At 37.5% G+C, this 22,314-nt stretch overlaps 1 protein-coding gene across 2 annotated transcripts in view; it reads right to left on the reverse strand.

The window, feature by feature from the left end:
- Gask1b (golgi associated kinase 1B) overlaps window positions 1-18,534 on the reverse strand; it is a 57,908-nt gene extending 39,374 nt beyond the window's left edge. The window contains exons 1-2 of one of the 2 annotated variants that reach the window (XM_026395951.2): window positions 18,382-18,534; window positions 16,022-17,165 (exon numbers count right to left, since the gene is read on the reverse strand). In XM_026395951.2, the coding sequence (XP_026251736.2) occupies window positions 16,022-16,931 (910 nt within the window). In that variant the 5' untranslated portion in view covers window positions 16,932-17,165; window positions 18,382-18,534. Of the gene's footprint in view, window positions 1-16,021; window positions 17,166-17,849; window positions 18,028-18,381 lie in introns of those variants that run through there. The other variant, XM_026395952.2, reaches the window with a different exon arrangement.
- Window positions 18,535-22,314: the final 3,780 nt, after the last annotated feature.

Raw genomic sequence — 22,314 nt, forward strand, 5'->3', positions numbered from 1 at the left:
AACCAGAGAGAACATTCAAAGTATTTGATAAATGGATGAATAAAATTTTCAGAACTCCACAATGTTCTTGGCAATGACCAGTTGACCCAGAATAAAAATTTCGTTGTTGTGACATCCTGGAAATCTGTGACTTCAATGGTCTTACTGTAAATAAATTGAGAAGGATTAGAGAAAAAAATTGAAAAACTTATCCAGGAATGTAGAGATGTTTCCGTGTCCTCATTCAGTCTAGCTTGTGCTCAACTATTCATTCCCATGTATCCATAATTCTATAAGACTTAGAACAAGGAAAATTAAAGAGGTGGGAGCATCCCTCCTGCCTCTCACTTCCTGACCCAAGGTCACTATCATAAGACAGAGAAGAGTTAAAGACATCAGAGACATATTCAGGAATTAGACTACAGAAATGAGGGAAACCAGGTTGTAATCTGGGTATCTGATTAACAAGGAAAGGCCACAGGTACAATTCTTGGATGTGAGGGACAATGGGAGGCAGCAGTAAGGCACAGTGAAAAAGAGTAAGACTACTGACTCCTCCCGACTCAGTCTGTAGCACAGCCCCACTGTGCACCACCTGTGGGCCTTTGGAGGTCATATATAAATCTTCAAGCCTCAGGTTTCCTACCAGAAATCTATACAAGAATATCTGATGTATGGGACTGTTGTGAAATTAAATGAGATAATGAATGTAAAATGCTTAGCACTCAACAACTGAGAGATTGCTAGTCATTATTCCAAGAACTTTGTTTAAATAAAACATTTTGGTGCCCATTTATTTAGTGCAAGTAAACATCAATTTAGATAAATAAACTAATAAAATCTAAAGAAACATATCACAAAGAGCTAAATCAGCTTCGAACTGAATGAAAATAAAAGGCAACTCTTTATGAGTTGTGTTAGGCCCTGTTACAAATATTTTATACATACTAACTCAATTCTCACAACACATCTAAGTAGGGTTATTATCACCATCCCTATTATACCAATGAAGAAAACAAAAGTACAAAGTTAAGTAACTTGCTTCTGGTCACAAAGCAGAAGTGACAGAATCAGGATTCAAACTCAGGGAGCCTACATTGCCAGTTCACACCTTCAACTACATAACTATACAAATTAGAAGCTACAGTGGTTTCTACTAACAAATAAAAGTAAATGCCATTATTCCTGAACTGATTGCAACTGAATTGGATTGAAACTGTAATATTTGCCCATTAACTTAGGAAGGAAGTCCTACTGCACAGTATGACAGTTCTGTGGCAATAAAGCAGTCTCCTGGTCTTTAGACTAAGCCAGATCTGCAGCAGAGTCAGTCCTCTTTGATAGAGGTCATGTCCTTGAGCTCAAGATGTACTGAGTAAATTCTGAAATCAGTGACAGTAAGATTCCCCTCAGGCCATTGAACTCTCTAAGCACCCATTATTGTCAGTTCCATGAGGGTGGGGATTCTTGACTATTCTGTTCATTTATGCAATCCTGGTGACTAGAAGAGTGGCTGCGACAAAGCAGGTGCTCAATAAATATATGTTAAAGTAATAAAAGATAAATGTGATGTATAGAAAAAACAGATTGTGTGGAGTTAAGGCACAAATATTTTCTACACTGTGGGTACTGTGACAACCATTCATTGCCCCTTCTCCCAGCCATGTGTGAGATCAAGGGACAAATTCCAGAAGCACAGCAGAGAAGGTTGCTTGGCTCCCGCAGTTTGCCCATGAAGGTATGTAGTGAGCAAACAAGATTTCACTGCGGCAGAGGCTGCTGAGAATGGATGCTCAGTAGACCTTTGTTCACTGATGAATGCAAGTATTAAGCAGACTAGCTCAATTTGATTGCTAAAGAAATAGCCTTGGGGCCTCTCTGATAAAGAATACAATATGCTTTCAATCCCAATTTTCAAAATTAAGCATGTTTATATACCCCCAAACAAATATTTCAAGAAAGTTTGCAGATGCGTCAAAGATTTCTAAGATTTGGAAGCCAGCATGTTTCTAAGTAGTAGGGGCATCTGAGTTATTCTCAAAACTCCCTGCTCCCTTTTGGACTCTCTCCTTACCTGAAAGACAGAAACTATAAACTGCCAAGCTGCCATCCCATCCCTCGGCCTTGGCAACTGCTCCAGCCAGAATTCACAATGCTGCTCAAATGGACTTGAAAAAACGGTGAAAAATACACAGTGTCTTTTTCCTACTCTATAATAAGAAGAGGCAATGCAAGTTGGAAAACAGTGAGCGACTTGGGATCTACAATGAATTTAAATGGAAGTTTGTGGGGTGCCTGTAGTTTGTCATCAAAGCAGCCTGCCATACAGAATTCCTGGAACTAGGCTACCTTAATTCAGTATGACAGTTCTGTGGCTATAAAGCAGTCTCCTAAAAATAAAAGCATACATAATGCATCTTCCATGCTGGGCATGAAAAATAGTACAATGCTTAAATGCTACCCAAATGGTGTCCCCCGAGATTCATTCACATTACTGTGACTATGAAAACGATAAAGGAAGCTTTGGCAAAGATACTAAATCAAAGATCACAGAAGGGTACTTGATTTTCTTTTCTCATGCTCTTGACTTTTACATGGACATAGTCTGCTTTGTCTTCTCCTAAACAAATACTTTCATCTATTTTGTTCAAAAAGATTATCCAAATGTATCAGCACCACACAATGTCTGGTGGCTTTTGCAATGATTTGAGACTCGTACAAGTACAGAAAGGCAGAAAACAAACTGATATATTCAGTCACATTTGCATACATATGGTTGTTTATGGTAAACAAAGAAATCTGTTAAGTATTGGAGCACTGGCTTGCATTAAAAAAAAATTACTTGTAGCAGTGTTCAGAGTCCCTTGAGTAAGAAAATTAGCAAAGTTATATTGTTGAGTTGAAAAAAAAGTTAAAAAGAAATCTTGGCAGACTGGTAAAATCAAAATCCACCATGCTAAAATGTGGCCATTTTGGTCAGTATCCCATAATCACACCACATTACATTTGAGAAATGGTGTGGGCTAATAGAAGCAACAGGTTGAGACGTTATTGTATAAAAAAGTAGGATACAGTTGCCATTCCTCTGCTCGTTAGCTAGGTTATGGGGATATTTTCATGGTTTTGTTGAGCCTTAGCATTCCAATATTTAAAATAATAGTAACATCTGCTATACAGATTTATTAGAGCATAATAGACAAAAGACATCAAATATAGTATAGTCACTATCTGATGCATAACACTATATTCTTTATAGATTCACAATTGAATCCAATTGCAAAAAATATGGAATTGTTTTTAAACAAAGGACACTTGATGCTTTATTTCAGTATTGCATGTGCCTTACAGATACACAGAGCTTGAGAATCTGCACCAGTGATAATTGCTGGCTTTTGTACTGTGGTACACTGCTGTCACTCCCTACCTAATTACAACCTTGTCCTTCCCCAAGTATACATTTCTTTTCTAGGATATCTTTGGTGTAACACCTGTTAGAAAATGATCTGGTACACAGTATGAACCTGGTTAGACCACCAATTTCAAATGTCTATTTGTATATCCAGAAGAATCATCTAGAATTCATCATCATAAAACCAATTACTTGCCCCAGACTAACCTTAGCTAGAGACACTGTGATAACTGGATCACCTATATCAGTTTTATCAATTAAGAAAAAAAAAAAACCTGAAGATGGACTGTATACTGACAGTTCCCAACTTACCATGATCCAGCTTACAAATTTCAGTAGAAAGTGTGCTTTAAATTTTGAATGTTGATCTTTCCCTGGGATGATGATACATCATGTATATTCCGCTGTGATTCTGGGCAGTGGCAATGCACCCCATTCTGCCACACAATCACCAGGACAGACAGCAGATACTCCACAGTGTTCTGCATTGGCAGCATTTATGCATACTGTGTGTTGATTTCCATATCCCATAATGCACACAAAATGTCCATCTCTGTGTGTACCTAAGCCTGTATTATAAAACAGGCTTTGTGTTAGATGATTTTGCCCATCTAGGCTCATGTGAGCTGCCTGATCATTTTTAAGATCAGATAGGCTAAGCTACACTATTCAGTAAGTTAGGTGTTATGGTTTAGATATAAGGTGTCTCCCAAAAGTTCATATATGAGAAAATGAAAGAAAGTTTATCCGTGAAATGATTAGGTTATGAAAGTCTTAACCCAATCAGTGAAATAATCTGTTAATAGGGATTAACTGGGTGAGAACTGCACACAGGTAGGAGATGACTGGAGGAAGCGGGCCCCTTAGGGTGTGCCTTTGGAATATACATTTTGTCTATGGTGAGAGGAGCTCTCTCTGCTTCCCGGTGCCATGATCCTAGCTGCTTTCCTCTGCCACACCCTTCCTCCATGACATTCTGCCTTACCTCAGGCCCCCAGGAATGGAGTTGACCATCTATGCACTAAGACTTCTAAAATCATGAGCCCCCCCAAAAAAAAACTTTTCCTCCTTTAAAGTTGTTTTTGTCAGGTCTTTTGGTGACAGAAGAAAAAAAGCTGACTAAAACATTAGGTATATTAAGTGCATTTTCAACTTCCAAAACTTATCAAGTCATAACCCAAGATAAGTAGAGAAGCATCTGAAATAGGAATTCTTGGTCTTTAGACTGAATCAATGGAGAAAAGTTTAACCTGAGAAGCAGAGGTCAAACCAGACACTCAGATAGTAGTATTTGATTCTCTCCCATATCTCCATTTATATCACATACATCCCTTTAATATCCAGGCAATTTGTAAGATCTTGAGCAAGGTGCCCAATTCTTCCAGGCCTCAATTTCTATTTCCACAAATTGCCTGTCATAGAGCCTCCAGGCTCTAGGATACCTAGGTACACCTTCCAGAATTTTATGAAGATTTAACAAGATAATAGAAACAAACATCTTAGAACAGAATGGTGCCTGTACATCATAGCTTTCAGTAGTTCTCAGTTATGACCAAGGTTGTTGTCTCCTTGAGAAGAGGGGTGCCCATATCCTGTGTCTGTGCATCATTGTTAGTTATCTGGATCACTATATTAATAAACAGATATACAAACAGGCTGTGATCATGGAGAAAGAAGACACACTCCATGGCCCCTTAAAAGATGTGTTGTGAGAAGCAAATTGATTTAAAAAAAAAAGGAAAAACTTGGAACTTAGAAAATGAGTGTTTGATGGATTCAAGAATTTGAACTCATTGTGTGAATGTGAGCAGGCTGCTTGCCATTCTCTTATCTCTAAATGACATGATTTTACATGTCTACTGCATAAGATTTTGGAAAGATAAACTGAGGTATCTCAAACAGTTAAGTTCATTTTGCAATTTAGACCAGCTACCTTTTTTGTAATGGTCATGAATTGATTTTCATAAACATTAAAAGCCAAAGAACAGAAACAACATTTAGTCCATATCACTTATAGAATTTGCTGGCTCCCTGTTCTCCCTGATATGAAAAGATATACTTTAACATCAAGTCAGATCATCAAATAAATATATACTAAATTAAATCCTACTGTTCCTCCTACAGAAAGCCCATTATCAAATTATACTACAGTACAATGCCAACAGACCATAGCATTATAAGGAGGCAGCCAAGGACATTTGTCATTACCTCCACAATGTTGAATGATTTTCATGGGTGCTCTAGGAGAAATCCCAGCCTGGATTTCAGACTAAAAATGATAGTACTTGTTCTGAGTATTGGGAGCTGGAATCCATTTCTGCATTTCTTTGAAATATTTATTGAACCGGTCATGGTGGCACATACCTGTAATCCCAGAAGTTAGGGAGATTGAGACAGAAAGATTGCAAGTTCAAAGCCAGGGCTGGTGTGTGGCTCTGGTTGAGTGTCCCTGAGTTCAATCCCTGGTAACCCCTCCCCCCAAAAAAACCCATATATCTATCTCACCTACTATGTACCAGATTCTCCATGAGGATCCAGAATTACAACAATAAAGAATACAGGTAATATTTCTGTACTTGGAGACCAGTGGCAAGGAAAAGATGATTAAACAAGCAAATATGATAAAAAAATGTGTATTATGCAATATGATGATATAGAATGAGCCACAAATAGGTGATAGATAAGATCGATCTCCTGTTTGGGTGGACAGAGAGGCTCAAGTAAAGCTAAGCTTGGACTAAGAGAAAAGTAGGAGGGCTCTGGAAAAAAATCATACTTTTATGCAAATTAGGAGAAAAAAAGACACAAATCAAGAAGAGTCCAGGAAAAAGTGGGTAGAGAGAGGTACTGAGAACCTATGATTGTCTACATAGTGACCAATAATGGTCTATTTGTGTACTTTGCCTAACAGTAACAGTCTAAATTAATAGAATTATACTGTGCAGAGTGTTTAAAACTGTATGTAAATCATCATAGGTTCTTGAGGAAACTGGCCTGAGTTCATGACTCTAAATAAATAAATGGGAGAAGACGCCAAAAAGAAAACTAAGGAAGGTCTGATATTGTTTGACGTGTAATCTTGGAGATTTAACTCAAATTGAGTCACATCACTGTGACTTTATTGATTTATTTCCATCATTTCCATTACTTTATGAATGGAAAGAGGAACACTCCATTTATAAACCCCTTCTTCAAATTGAATTTTTATTCTCTAAGATGCTGTAAAATTAAGAGCACAGAATTAAATATCTGAAATCTAAAAGGAATATTGGTAACAAAAATCTTAATTAAGCAGTCAAGAAACAAAGGCTTCAGTCTTTTTTTAACATAAAGAAATAGTCTTTGAGGTTTGAAGGCTATGTGAGAAATTTAATTAACTTGGTCCTTTTTGTGCTTAGTATAGTAACAACCCTAACCAAGAGTTATTGAAGGTTAACTCTGTGCCAAGAACTAAGTGTTGTCCATGTCTGAGCTGAATAACAACCTCACAGGGTAGGCAGTTTTGTCAAGCTGAGGAAACTGAAGCAAAGAGAGAAACTGACATTTCCAGGTAATACAGCTGGAAAATGCAAGCCCAGGCAATCCAGGTCCAGAGTCAGGCTCCTAGCTACTACTTTATTCTCCCAATTTCCATCCAAGAAATGGGTCCTCAGGAAGCTCAAAGGATATATCAGTGTATCTAGCCTTGAGATATATCCAAAAGTTCACCTTTTCTTCTTTGAAAATTTTATAATATAAAAATGAATGGCAAGCCCAGGTCCATCCCATCACAGTCAGACACCTGCTGGAGCTCAGGCTCCGGCACAGGACCACCTTCTCTGACCAGTAGACACCTGCTGGAGCTCAGGCCCAGCCCAAATCTGCCTCTGCCTACCTGTGTGTGACCCAGACCCAGGACAGGTCCAGGTTCATCACCACTCCCCAACCTGGGAGCCTAGGCCTAACCCACTTTTATCTTAGGCCACTGCAGACATTGCCATAGACTTTCCCACATAATAGCCTCTACCTTTTGACAACAGACTGGACCTAGAAACAACTGCATCTTGGAGCAGGCATCCCAAAACCAGTGTAATGCCAACCCTTTTAACTCCATCTCTGAAAGATGTTGCATCCATCTTGGGACACCTCCACTGCTATCTCATGCTACCTCTCCTATTGCCATCACCACCTTCAGTTACAGTAGCATCCATCATGGGACACCTGCAGGGTCTGGAAGCCCAGCATCGAGGTGTGATACAGATAATCTGCAAGGATAACTACAAGATTACAAGGTAGAAACTGTAATATCTCAGATCCACACTGCAAGAAAGGAAGACACATAAGAAACATGAAAAAACAAAGGAGGAAAATGCCCCAAATAAACCAGGACACTATAATAACAAAATCTATGGACAGTGAAGTTGATGAAATGTCAGAAAAGGAGTTCAGAATGTTCATAATTAAAATGATCTCTGAATCAAAGAATGACCTAAATGAACAAATACAGGCAAAAATTGATCACTCCAACAAAGAAATAAGAGAGCAAATACAGGTAGCAATAGATTACTTCAAGAAAGAGATACACACTCTGAAAAAAATCAGAATTCCTTGAAATAAGAAAAACAATAAACCAAATTTAAAAAAAAAACTCAACAGAAAGCATCACCAACAGACTAGATCACTTGAAAGAAAGAATGTCAGATAATGAAGACAAAGTATACAATCTGGAAAATAAAGTTGACCACACAGTGAAGATAGTAAGAAACTATAAACAGAACATCCAAGAATTATGGGACAGCATTAAAAGACAAAAATCTAAGAGTTATGGAGATAGAGGAAGGCACAGAGTTTCAAACCAAAGGAATGCACAATCTCTTCAATGAGATAATATCAGAAAAATTCCCAAACATTAAGAATGAATTGGAAAATCAAATGAGGCTTACAAGACACCAAATGTACAAAATTACAACAGATCTATGCCTGGGTATATGATAATGAAAATACCTAGCATACAGAATAAGGTTAGAATCTTAAAGGATGCAATACAGAAGAATCAAATCACATATAGGGGGAGACCAATTCGTATCTCAGCAGATTTTTCAACTCAGACCCTCAAAGCCAGGATATCATGGAAAAACATATACTAAGCTCTGAAAGAAAATAAATGCAAACCACGAATCTTAAATCTAGCAAAATTAAGCTTTAGATTTGATGAAGAAATAAAAACCTTCATTATAAACAAAAGTTAAAAGAAGTTACAACAAGAAAGCCTGCCCTACCAAACATCTTTGGCAAAATATTCCATGAAGAGGAAATGAAAAACAATGATGAAAGTCAGCAGAGGGAGGGATTGCACTAAAGAAAAACTTAATCAGAGGAGAAACCAAGTCATGTTAAATACCAAAAATAAACAAAAATGGCTGGGAATACAAATCATGTCTCAATAATAACCCTAAATGTTAATGGCCTAAACTCACCAATCAAAAGACATAGACTAGCACACTGGATTAAAAAAAAAAAAAAAAGACCCAACAAAATGCTACCTCCAAGAGACTCATCTCATAGGAAAAGACATCCACAGACTGAAGGTGAAAGGTTGGGAAAAATCACAGCATTTACTTGGATTGCTGAAGCAAGCAGGGGTTTCCATTCTCATATCAAATAAAGTAAACTTCAAGCTAAAGTTAATCAAAAGGGATAAAGAAGGACACTACATACTTCTAAAGGGAACCATACACCAACAGGACATAACAATTATAAATATATATTCCCCAAACAATGGAGCAACTACAGTCATCAAACAAACTCTTCTCAAGTTCAAGAATCAAATAGAACACAAGAAAATAATAACACAAGAAAAATGGGTGACTTTAACACATCTCTTTCACTACTGGATAGATCATCCAAACAAAAGCTGAACAAAGAGACTCAATATACAACCTAGAACTCAATATATAATCAATAACTTAGATGTAACTGACATATATAGAATATTTTATCCTTCAATGAATGAATACACTTTCTTCTCAGCAGCACATGGATCATTCTCTAAAATAGACTATATATTATACACAAAGCAACTCTTAGAAAATATAAAAATGTAGAGATACTATCCTGCATTCTATCAGGTCATAATGGAATGAAAATAGAAATCAATGATAAAATAAAAATTAAAAATAGAAGGTACTCCAACACCTGGAGACTCAATAATGTTCTACTAAATTAACAATGGGTTGCAAAAGATATCAAGGAGGAGATTACAAAATTTTTAGAGGAAATGAGAACACTGATACAACATATCAAAATCTCTGGGACATGAAGGCAGTACTAAGAGGAAAGTTCATTGCATGGAGCTCATTCCTTAAAAGAAGAAAAAGTCAACAAATAAATTACCTAACATTACATCTCAACCCAAGAAAAAGAAGACAAACCAACACCAAAATTAAGAGAAGACAGGAAATAATTAAAATCAGAGCTGAATCAATGAAATTGAATCAAAAGAAAAAATTGATTAAAAAAAACTTGGTTCTTTGAAACAGATAAATAAAATTGACAGGCCTTAGCCATGCTAATGAAGAGAAGGAAAGAGAAAACTCAAATTACTAACATACACGAAAAAGGAAATATCACAACAGACACTATAAAAATACAGAAGATAATTAGAAATTATTTTGAAAACTCATATTCCAATAAAATAGAAAATATTGAAGACATCAAAAAATTCCTAGTCATATGATTTGCCCAAATTGAATCAAGATGATATACACAATTTAAACAGATGAATTTCAAGCAGTGAAATAGAAGATGCCATCAGAAGCCTACCAACCAAGAAAAGCCCTGGCCCAGATGGATACACAGCTGAGTTCTACAAGACCTTTAGTGAAGAACTAATACCAATATTCCTCAAATTATTTTGTGAAATACAAAAAGAGGAGCACTTCCAAACTCATTCTATGAGGCCAGTATCACCCTGATTCCAAAACCATGCAAAGACACAAAGACACATGAAAGCTTCAGACCAATACCTCTAATGAACATAGATGCAAAAATTCTCAATAAAATTCTGGCAAATCAGATACAAAAACATATCAAAATGATAGTTCACCATAATCAAGTGGGGTTCTTCCCAGGGATGCAAGGTTTATTTAATATATGGAAATAAAAAATGTAATTCATCACATCAACAGACTTAAAGATGAGAATCATATAATCATCTCAATAGATGCAGAAAAATCATTCAACAAAATACAGCACCTCTTCATGTTCAAAACACTAGAAAAACTAGTGTTAAAGCTATCAATGCTAAACCCCAGGCCACCATCATTCTAAATGGAGAAAAATTGAAATCATGCCCTCTAAAAACTAGAACAAGACAGGAATATCCTCTTTCACCTCTTCCATTTAACATAGTTCTTGAAACACTGGCTAGGGCAATTAGACAGACCAAAAAAATTAAAGGGATATGAACAAGGAAAAGAAGAATTCAAATTAGCACTATTTGCCAATAATATAATTCTATACCTAGAAGATCCAAAAAATTTCACCAGAAAACTTCTAGATTAAGAAATGAATTCAGTAAAGAACTAGAATATGAAATCAACACCCATAAAGCAAAGGCATTTCTGTATATCATCAGTGACAAATCCTCTGAAAGGGAAACACCATTTACAGTAGCCTCAAAAACAATAAAATACTTGGGAATCAACCTAACCAAAAACCTCTACAACGAAAAATTCAGAACACTAAATAAAGAAATCAAAGAAGACCTTAGAAGATAGAAAGATCTCCCTTGTTCTTGGATAAGCAGATTTAATATTATCAAAATGACCATAGTACCATAAGCACCATACAGATTTAATGCAATTCCAATCAAAATCCCAATGACATTCCTCATAGAAATAGAAAAATCAATCATGAAATTCATCTGGAAAAGTAAGAGACACAGAATAGCTAAAGCAATCCTTAGCAAGAAGAGTGAAGCAGGTGGCATCACAATATCAGATCTTAAACTACACTATAGAGCAATAGTAACAAAAACAGCATGGTATTGTCACCAAAATACACTGGTAGACCAATGGTACAGAACAGAGGACACAGAGACTAACCCATGTAATTACAGTTATCTTATATTAGGCAAAGTCACCAAAAACATGCATTGGAAAAAAGACAGCCTCTTCAACAAAGGTGCTGGGAAAGCTGGAAATACATATGCAACAAAATGAAATTAAACCCCTATGTCTCACCATGAAAAAAACTCAAAGTGGATCAAAGACCTAGGAATTAAACCAGAGACCCTGCACCTATTAGAAGAAAAAGTAGGCCCAAATCTCCATCGTGTCAAATTAGGCACCGACTTCCTTAATAAGACTCTTATAGCACAAGATTAAAATCAAGAATCAATAAATGGAATGGATTCAAACTAAAAAGCTTCTGTTCATCAAAAGAAACAATCCATGAGATGAATAGAGAGCTTACATTTTGGGAGCAAATTTTTACCCCTCACAAATCAGATAGAGCTCTAATCTCTAAGGTATATAAAGAATTCAAAAAGATAAACACCAAAAAAAACCCCAATCAATAAATGGGCTAAGGAACTGAACAGACACTTCTCAGAAGAAGATTATACAATCAATCAAAATTTCTGTATATCAGTGACAAATCTTCTGACAAGGCAAAGAGGAAAACTACCCCATTCACAATAACCTCAAAAAAAAAAAGATACTTGAGAATCAATTTAATGAAAGAGGTAAAAGATCTATACAATGAAAATTACAGAACTCTAAAGAGAGAAATCAAAGAAGACCTTAGAAGATGGAAAGATTCTGCTCTTGAATAGGCAGAATTAATATTATCAAAATGACCATACTACCAAAAGCACTACACCGATTTAATGCAATTCCAATCAAAATCCCAATGGCAATCCTCATTGAAATAGTAAAAGCAAGAGTGAAATTCATATGGAAAAATAAGACATCCAGAATAGCTAAAACAATCCTTAGCAGGAAGAGTGAAGCAGGTGGCATCACTATACCAGATTTTAAACTACACTACAGAACAATAGTAACAAAAACAGCATGGTATTGGTACCAAAACAGACTGGTATACCAATGGTACAGAATAAAGGACACAGAGACTAACCCACAAAATTAAAATTATCTTATATTTGACAAAGGTGCCAAAACCATGCACTGGAGAAAAGATAGCATCTTCAACAAATGGTGTTGGGAAAACTGGAAATCCATATTCAACAAAATGAAATTAAACCCCTATCTCTCACCATGCACAAAACTTAACTTAAAATAGATCAAGGACATAGGAATTAAACCAGAGACTCTGAGTCTAATAGAAGAAAAAGTAGGCCCTAATCTTCATCATGTGGGATTAGGCCCCAACTTCCTCAATAAGGCTCCTATAGCACAAGAATTAAAACCAAGAATCAATAAATGGGACGGAATCAAACTAAAAAGTTTCTTCTCAGCAAAAGAAACACTCTGTAAGGTGAACAGAGAGCCTGCATCCTAGGAGCAAATATTTACCCCTCACACATCAGATAGAAATCTCTAGGGTATATAAAGAACTCAAAAAGTTAAACATTGAAAAAACAAATAATCCAATCAGTAAATGGGCCAAGGACCTGAACAGACATTTCTCAGAAGAGAATATACAATCAATCAACAAATATATGAAAAAATGCTCATTATCTCTAGCAATCAGAGAAATGCAAATCAAAAGTACTCTAAGATGTCATTTCACTCCAGTCAGAATGGCAGCTATTATGAAGACAAACAACAATAAGTGTTGGATAAGATGTAAATTGGTGCAGCCAATATGGAAAGCAGTATGTTGATTCCTTGTAAATCTGGGAATGGAACCACCATTTGACTCAGCTATCCTTCTCCTCCTCCTTCTCCCAAAGGACTTAAAAACAGCATACTACAGGGACACAGCCACATCAATGTTTACAGCAGCACAATTCACAATAGCTAAACTGTGGAGTCAACCTAGATGCCCTTCAGCGGATGAATGGATAAAAGAAAAGTAACCTATATACACAATGGAATTTTACTCAGCAATAAAAGAGAATAAAATCATGGCATTTGCAGGTAAATAGATGGCACTGGAGAAGATAATTCTAAGTGAAGTTAGCCAAAACAAATGCTGAATGTTTTCTCTGATATAAGGTGACTGACTCATAGTGGGGTATGGAGGGGGAGGATGGGAGGATTAGATGAATTCTAGATAGGGAAGAGGGGTGGGAGGCAAAGGGAGGGGGCAGGGGATTAGCAAGGATGGTGGAATGTGATGGACATCATTATCCAAAGTTCATGTATGAGGACTCAAATTGGGTGTCTACATACTTTATATACAAACAGCGATATGAAAAATTGTGGTATAGATGTATAAAAGGAATTGTAATGCAAAAAAAACCCAAAGTACATGTATAAAGGCATGAATTGGCGTGAACATACTTTATATACAAAGATATGAAAAATTGTGCTTTATATGTGTAATAAGGATTGTAATGCATTCTGCTGTCGTGTATTTAAAAAAATAAAATCAATAAAAAAAATCAACAAATATATGAAAGAAATGTTCAACATCTCTAGCAATTAGAGAAATACAAACAAAAATACTCTTAAGATTTCATCTCATTCCAATCAGAATGGTAGCTATGAAGAATACAAATAACAATAAATGTTGGTGAGGATGTGGGGAAAAAGGCATCCTCATATTGCTGGTGGAACTGCAAATTGGTGCAGCCAATATGGAAAGCAGTATGAAGATTCCTTGGAAAACTGGGAATGGAACCACCATTTGACCCAGCTATCCCTCTCCTCAGTCTATACCCAAAGGTCTTAAAACAGCATACTACAGGGACACAGCCATATCAATGTTTATAGCAGCACAATTCACAACACCTAAACTGTGGAGCCAACCTAAATGCCCTTCAGTAGATGAATGGAAAAAGATATGTGGTATATATACACAATATAATACTATTCAGCATTAAAAGATAATAAAATCATGGCATTTGCAGGAAAATGAATGGAGCTGAAGAATATAATATTAGGTGAAGTTAGCCAATCCCTAAAAACCAAATGCCAAATGTTTTCTCTGATAAACAAATTATAGTCACCCAAGTCTACTGGTTAAGAGGTTATGTTCTGAAGTTTGTTGGCCTTGTTTGAATTGCAGTGAAGCCATGTACTAGGTGTGTAAATTGAGGCCAACTATTTTGTCTGAATAAGTCTCAATTTTCTTATCAATTAAGCAGGAATAACAATAACACTTACCTCATAGAATCATTATGAGAATTATAGGGATCCATGATTGTATGAATTACATGAATCAATTTGCATAGAGCATAGTAAATAGTGCACTCAACAAAATTTAGCTTTTACCAACATTAAATTAAATATTTGATATGAGCAACATTGACATAATTATGGAAATCACTTTATGAACTTGAGATATCAAAATGTACCTGTAAATCCTGAACATTTAGCCATGAAGCAGTGTAAGGAAGGCCAGTAAGCAAATCATTAGTATGTCAAGAAATATCCATTCTAAAACTAAATTATAATCCCAAAGCTAAAGGAATAGTGGTTTGGTTTTCACCTACCCCCAATAACTTTAATTTGTTCCATTCCAAGCTCCCTGGGAACCTTCCTGAAAAGCTAAAGGTAATGCTAACAGGAAGAAAGGGAGCATCCTTTGAGTTTACAATCTCTTTGGGGCCCTTCTCAGCCTCTTAGGTCAACCTGGATTCACAGGTAGAACTTCTGAGATGATTCTGCATTCAAACACAAGCCACTGATTTGCTGTATTTTGGATTCAAATCCTGGAATAACCTCAACATTCAGAGAATATCCTTTATGTGGTATGGCATGACCACAGATCAATACTTTCATCTACAACTGTAGTTAATCGGCTACCTATCCTATAATGTATCAAAACATTTGTCTCCCAGGTAGAGATAATCTTGTAAATCAGACTCAATAAAACACATCATGAAGCTTGAAGAAACCAATGGCTAGTTAGTATCCATGCTGAACAACATCAAATGTCTTTGCTTCTTTTTCTTTATTTGTTAAATAAAAGTGTTTAAATCCATTGGAGAAAAAAAAAATCAAGCCATTGAGTCTAACATGGTCTGGCTCTGGACCTCTTGAAAAGATTCTGTCTACTGAAGAAAGATAACTCATTTCCTTCTTACTTTTAAAACCTTCCAAAGGGGGGAAAAAATCTACTTTCACAGTATCTTATAATAACATGCCTGACTGTCAGCAAGTTCTGTGCCTCCACCGCTCCACCCTGGCTTCCTCTCCTCATCATGCAAATTGCCATTGGCTTTAATTAGATTTAATAAGCCATTGGGAAGTGCAGCAGGGAAATGGAGAGCAAAGATTACACAGTGTGGGCTTACTCTTGCATGTCCAGCACAGCATTTCTCTGGAACTCTCATATCCTCCCAGGCTGGGAAAATAATGAATGCCAAGCGTATGGAAAGACATGCTGTTGCTGCTGCTGCTGTCCAAATGTGAAACGTGGGTGGAGAGAAATCATTAAAAAAAAAAAAAAAAAGTAAGGGAAAAGGGAAAAGAAACCCGAATCCCCAACAGCTGCAAATAAGGAAACATGTGAATCTGTTACCTCGGATGAACTCTGATTTCCTGCTCACAGACGGCAGGGTCCTGTTGAGCCCCAAGATCCTATCCAGGTGGAAGGCAAACACCTCACTCATGTCCAGTGGTTGCTTGAGCAAGCCACAGGGGCTAGGGCCACAGCGAGGCAGTGAGCCAGCTGTGCTCCCTTCCAGCACCAGCAGGCGGGCACCACTCCTTGAGGACACAGGCTGGACTCCCGCCACCGCACCATCTGCCAACAGGCGCATTCTGCTGATGTCTTCTCTGCTCAGCCACGAGGGGGCGCTCTCGCTGTAGATCCTGATGTTGCTCTCTCTGGCTTTGGGCAACTGGAAGTCTAAGACCCCAGCTCGGACTCCAGGGCCTCGCACCAGCCTCCAGGATGGTTCTCCAATCTTGGCCAGGTTTCCTCCCTGAGCATACCCAAGCACTTCAGCATCAGCTGCCTTTGCAGCATCCTGTGTCTGAAAGGACGGTCCAACCAATGCTTCCTGACCAGGGATACCAGATGCAACTGCATATTTCTTCCTGCGCTTGGGTTTCACAGTGCCACGGATATTGGCAGGCTTACTGCGCTTGGAGCGTAGGGTAATGTACACCACGTTGGGCTGTAAGGTGGTCCCATTGCCCTGGGACTCAGGAGGAGCCAGGGTGCCATCCAGGGGGATCTCAGGAAAGGATGCCTCTGCAGAGTCGCGGCTGCGGGGTGGCCTCTTGTCGGCTGCTTGTCCGTGCTGGATTGAGGCCCGCCCCACCTGGCTAACCAGAAAGCCCAGGTAGATGGCACAGGCAGTGCCCAGCAGAAGGTTCCTCCGGGTCCTGGGACGCCGGCTGCTCCAGAGTTTACGCGCCCTCGGGACGCACAAGGAGCAGATGAACCAGTTTATGAGTTGCCCTGGCTTGTCTGGACAGGTCATTTCTCTGCTGTATCCACATGTTGAACAGAGTTTAAGGTCTGCAGTTGGCTCCTGCTGATACGATGCATGGTTTCCTGAATTCAGCTGTCGTGTCCGGTTGGTTATCTAAGTGGTCTCCAGTGGGTTGAAGTGGAAGGGAAGTCTTGGTGATAGAGCTGAGAATGTTTTTGACACTCGCCACAACAAACCTTTTAAACTTCTATCAACCTCCCCAAGGAGAAATGAGAGTTGATTCTGGGAATGAATGGAAACAGAGTTAACTGAGTCACATCTCAAACCGTTTCAGTTCCTCTACAAGAGGAAAGAAAAAAAAGTAACCCTTTCCTTCCATAAATTTTACCACTAAATACGTGAAGTTTAAAAAATGAAAGCAAAATAGATGTGTAGGTTTACATTCAGTTTAAAGCTGTGAAAACAAGCCACGAAAAATCCAAGAATATTTTATGACTTGTAGCTAGAGTCTTTTAATTTGATTCTGAAGCAAAGCAGTAAAATTTGACCAACCTGGGCTTTTCCTTTTTTCACAGCAGAAATAACTTAAGACAGATGGCTTTTAAAAATTTATAGCTATCCTACATTATTTTCAAAAATCATGCATTAACTAATTAGGCAGGAGCACAAAGTATTAACATTCAAACTCAGGAACATATTATCTTAATCTAATGGTATACAGATTTTTCTTCACAATGTGTTCCATTATCTTATTTTAAATGTTACTATAATATAAAGCCATAAATGTCTATACAGCACGGGAGCACTTACATTTATTCAGTCACACACAAACACACCAAACACAAATCCAACTACTTTTCATTTATTTTCTTTCCACCAAAGTCAGCTGAAAGAAAACAAAAGAATCTCTAGTACAATCTCTTCACATTATTAGAAAAGAAGAAACTCGTAAGCAATCTTACTTACACAGCTGGACTCAAGCTTGGCTCCAGGAAGAATGTAATCCCTGACTCTAATGCAAAGAACTTCTAAAGGCTGAGGCATGTAAGTAGAACATATTTCATGGTCAAGAGTGTTCCACAGTTCAAACATTTCAGCTCAGCTTTAAAACTCCCTCAAAAATCACCAATGGCAAGGCAAAATGGATACTTGTAAACTAGCTACTGACGTTTTCAGACATCCAGGGATTTGGTAAAGAAGATTTGAAAAATAAAGTTTAATTTTATATTCTAAAAAAACAAATGCCGTACAGAATCAGTTTTCATTCAAACAACTTTCCGCTTATTTTTAACCCCTGGGAGCCCTCTAGTGTCCTGTTTGCAAACAGACTCAGAAATGTCAGTCTTGTGAGGTTAAAAAGTATCTGGATTGTTTGTTTAGTTTGGTGGAGCAGCCCATGCTGAATAAATACCTTGTAAAATAAAGAATGCCATTGCCCCTCTGTCCATCCCACGTATCTGGAGAGTGGAGCACCAGGATTCCAGGACCTAGCACTTACCTCACCATCCTGGCCATTTGCAGAATAGCACTTGTCTCCCAGTTCTGGGAAGAGAAGGCCTAGAAGATCAGAAAAGCTAAGAAAGGGTTACGATGAATGAGAGAGAAATAGAACAGTGAGATAAGAGTGCAGAGATAGGGAGAGACATTTATAGTGAGCAGTTACATGGTGCAGCAGTTCACAAAAAGCAGTCATGGGGCCTCTCTGATTGGAGGCTTAAAAAAAAAAAAAACAGGTTAGGGATTGGCCTAGGTTGTTTGTAAGTCTTGGTACAAAGGCGGGGGAGCTGATGACCTTGGGCTCTCACTTTGGCTTATTCTATTTGCTTGTATGGCAAAGGGAATCAGAAGTCAAAAAGGCACAAAGGGAAACAAGGACTTTTTTCTCCCTACTAAAAAAAAAGGTTGTGACACTGGGAAGTAAAGTGGGAAAGAGATTACAGCATGGTGTAAGGTCTTAAAAGTTCTATATTTTATAATGAAAAAAAAAAGAAGAAGAAGAAGTGCTAGGGAATTGGAATAGGTAGAGAAGGAAAGAGAAAATGTCAAAGTGGTTAAAAAAAAAAACCACAAATTATAACAGGACTGTTATTTCAGCTTTTTTAAACTCAGACCTTTTTCCTTTTTAAAAATTCTCCTACTGAAAAGGGAAAGAACAATTCCAATATTGACAGTAGCCTAGAAGTACCTGGAGGTTTTTACTAACTTCAAGAGAAGGCAGGTATCAGAGCCATTTTCTGTATGAGCCCAAACTCTTAAAGCACACACTTCCATAAGCACAGAATTATTTTCTAGAAAGTAAATATGAACTTCTTAAAAGGAAACCATGGTACAGCTGCTTTTCATAAGTAGCTAATAATTTTCACATATTTAGAAGAAATGACCTGAATCTTTTAAAATTAAAAGGGCTCAGAGGTAGAGCGCTCGCCTAGCATGCGTGAGGCACTGGGTTCGATCCTCAGCACCACATAAATATAAAATAAAGACATTGTTTCCACCTCTAACTAAAAAGGGGGGGGGGGCTGGGGTTGTAGTACAGTGGTGAAGCACTTACCTGGTAGGGTGGGGGTCCTGGTTCCACTCTTAGCGCCACAAAAGATAAAAAATAAAAAGTCTTTGGTAAAGGCCAGATGATGATAAGCAGAAGTCTCCTCCAACTATTTTTAAAGCAACTTTTTAAGTAGAGAAATGACTAGAAAGCAAGTAGATTTGTCTGAGTTGGTAAATTTGATTGAATCCCTTCAGAAATGTCTCTATTAGGAAAAAAAAAAAAAGAAATTCATTGCCTCCTCTTACAGAGGAGGCTAAAGCATATGATGATTGGAAAATGGGCTGCAGAGGAGAAAGCCCAGCTTCAAGTTCTCCTTCCTCCTTCATTTGCTATAGGTGGTGCCCTGGGACATATAATTATATTGTCTGAGCTTTTGTCTCCGTATCTTTAAGGGAAGAAGAATAATAGCACTCAGCCCTGGTGGATTTCTCGTAATGATTAAAATAAGATAATGGCAAGGGAGTGGTCATTTGGAATAGTCAGCAAAGTGTTTATCTCCCCCACAATCCACACACCTTATCGAACTTCTCAAAGACCCTCCCTACACCAAGGTATTTTGGTAGAATTGAGAACAAGAATGGAATTCATCCAATTTTATCACTCCTCCCACTGCCCAAACCTGATCTGGAGTGTGTGTTACTGGGAATTGAACCCAAGGCCTCACAAGTGATTACCAAATGCTGTGCTACTGAGCTAAGTCCCCAGTCCCTAGTAGCTCTTTCAGTACCCTTGGATGCAATCTCAGATAAGGTTACCTGACTTTTCTAGTTACACTTAGATTTCTTCTAGGTTCTTCAGTCATTGTTATAGGCATATAAATATATGTATACCCATATGACGCTTTGGATCTGAGGTGTCTTTCCAAAGCTCCTGTGCTAATACAGGAATGTTCAGAGGTAAAATGATTAGATTAACTTTCTATAAAAATTATCTACCAAAAAAAAGGGTCCAAAAGTACACAATTAACTTAGCGAGACCCTAAGCAACTTAACACATCTGTCTCAAAATAAAAAATGAAAAGGGCTAGGGATGTGGCTCAGTGGTTAAGTGCCCCTATACAAAAATAAATAAATAAATATAATAAGACAAGGGTACAGCTCATTATACTTACCTGGGGAGTTTTTCATACATCTTAAGAGGAAGGAATGAATAGTCACAAAGAAGCAATATGAGTGAGGACTGGGGGTTGTGGTAATAGGCTATTTCTTCACATTTACATATTTTTATATATCTTTTCATTCAATAAAATTTAAAGATTTCGTGGATAAACCAGTATTCATATTATAATGTTTATACTCCATGAATTTTATTTATGTTTATAAGAGGAGACGAGAATAAAATCTTCTATATCTTTTATTTGCAATGGAGACTCCGTATTAGTTTGATTGTTTTAAAATTAAATTTTAGAGATAAAGAACGATAAAATCACTGAAAACTTTTAAAATATATGGTTGCCTAGGCTACATACTTTCCCAGAGATTCAAATTCAATTGATCTGAGTGGACCCCAGGAATTCATAGTTTTAAAAACTTACAATGTTCAGGGTGATGGTTCACTATTCTAAGAGCTAAAATAGCTTGTTCCCAAAGCATCTTTTTACAGTAAAATGATAAGTCTTAGGTTTCACTGGCAATGAAATCTGTAAATCTTTCAAGACTTCCAATTTTAAGACTCAAGTGTGGTAAAGGCTGTTTTGCCTTCAGCCTGGGAAAAGTCCTAGACTGGTAGACAGTAAGCCTTCATATTCCCCTCCCACTGCACCTCACTTCCCCCCTCTCCTGTCATGGGTAAAACTTGCTGTGTGGCTCAAGTTTACCCACCTGCTGAAAGCCATTCAGAAAATGAGAAAAAATATATAAGTTCTCCAATTGTTGGAAAGCTGAGTACTAAGTTTTCCCTTGTTGTGGACCATGCTTGTTATGCATATTACAAACCTGCAGATGGAAACCTGGTTCTAGGCTGATCAAAAACTTCCACTGTGTCCCTGACCCTAATTCACCACCCTACTGACCTCTAAACCCACACCCCTTTCTAGAACAATTATCCCAGCTTTAGCCTAATATAATCTCTGTCCTGTTTGCCATATGAAATTTGCTAATACTTCTGCTATTCATTCTAACATATGGCCTGGATAGCACCAAACTGCCCTATCCTGCCACTGAAAAGCCCTTCTCCTAATAATCTTTTGTCATATAGATGTTTAAATGATACCAAGGAGTTTTCAATGCTTCAAATAATACTCCCTGGTTTATGTATTTAAACTGTATGTAAAAGAATTCATATAGCATTGTTTTATTAAAATATGTGCATATTCATATGACTCATGATTGCTCACCCTAAGGACATCTTTCCTGTTGATCTATACATACATCTGCAGTAGGAGAAGCACTTTAGAAGTTCACCTATTTCAGAGCTATAAATCCATGAAGCAACACTGAGGGCCATAGCTTAATCTCTGATATGTGACCAAGAAAACACCAAGTAGGAATGACTCCAGGGGATGAGAGCCTGAATTTGCTTGTGTGGGTGTTCTTTCCTCTCTACTCTTAAAAGAATACTGAGGCTCCTTTTACCAGTATGGAAATCTCCTGCAATAAACCATTTAGCCTCATCTCCCTAGGAATGTCTGTTAAATTTCCTTAAAAATGTGTGTAAGGATGATTCTGCCACATGACCAGAAACTGAACAGAGGGTAAAACAATAAATAGACAAAAAGTGTAACAAACAATTTGACTTATATTTGAAATGACAAGTATTTTAAGGTTATTCATCATCTCTTAATAAATTACACAACTTATTCACATTAGGATAGTTAGCATTTTCTCATAGTTCTGAGAATAATTCATACAGCCATCACAGAGTTAAAAGTAAAATAGGTAGATT

This window comes from Urocitellus parryii, chromosome 10 (genome assembly GCF_045843805.1).
Source record: "Urocitellus parryii isolate mUroPar1 chromosome 10, mUroPar1.hap1, whole genome shotgun sequence".
Lineage (NCBI taxonomy): Eukaryota > Metazoa > Chordata > Mammalia > Rodentia > Sciuridae > Urocitellus > Urocitellus parryii.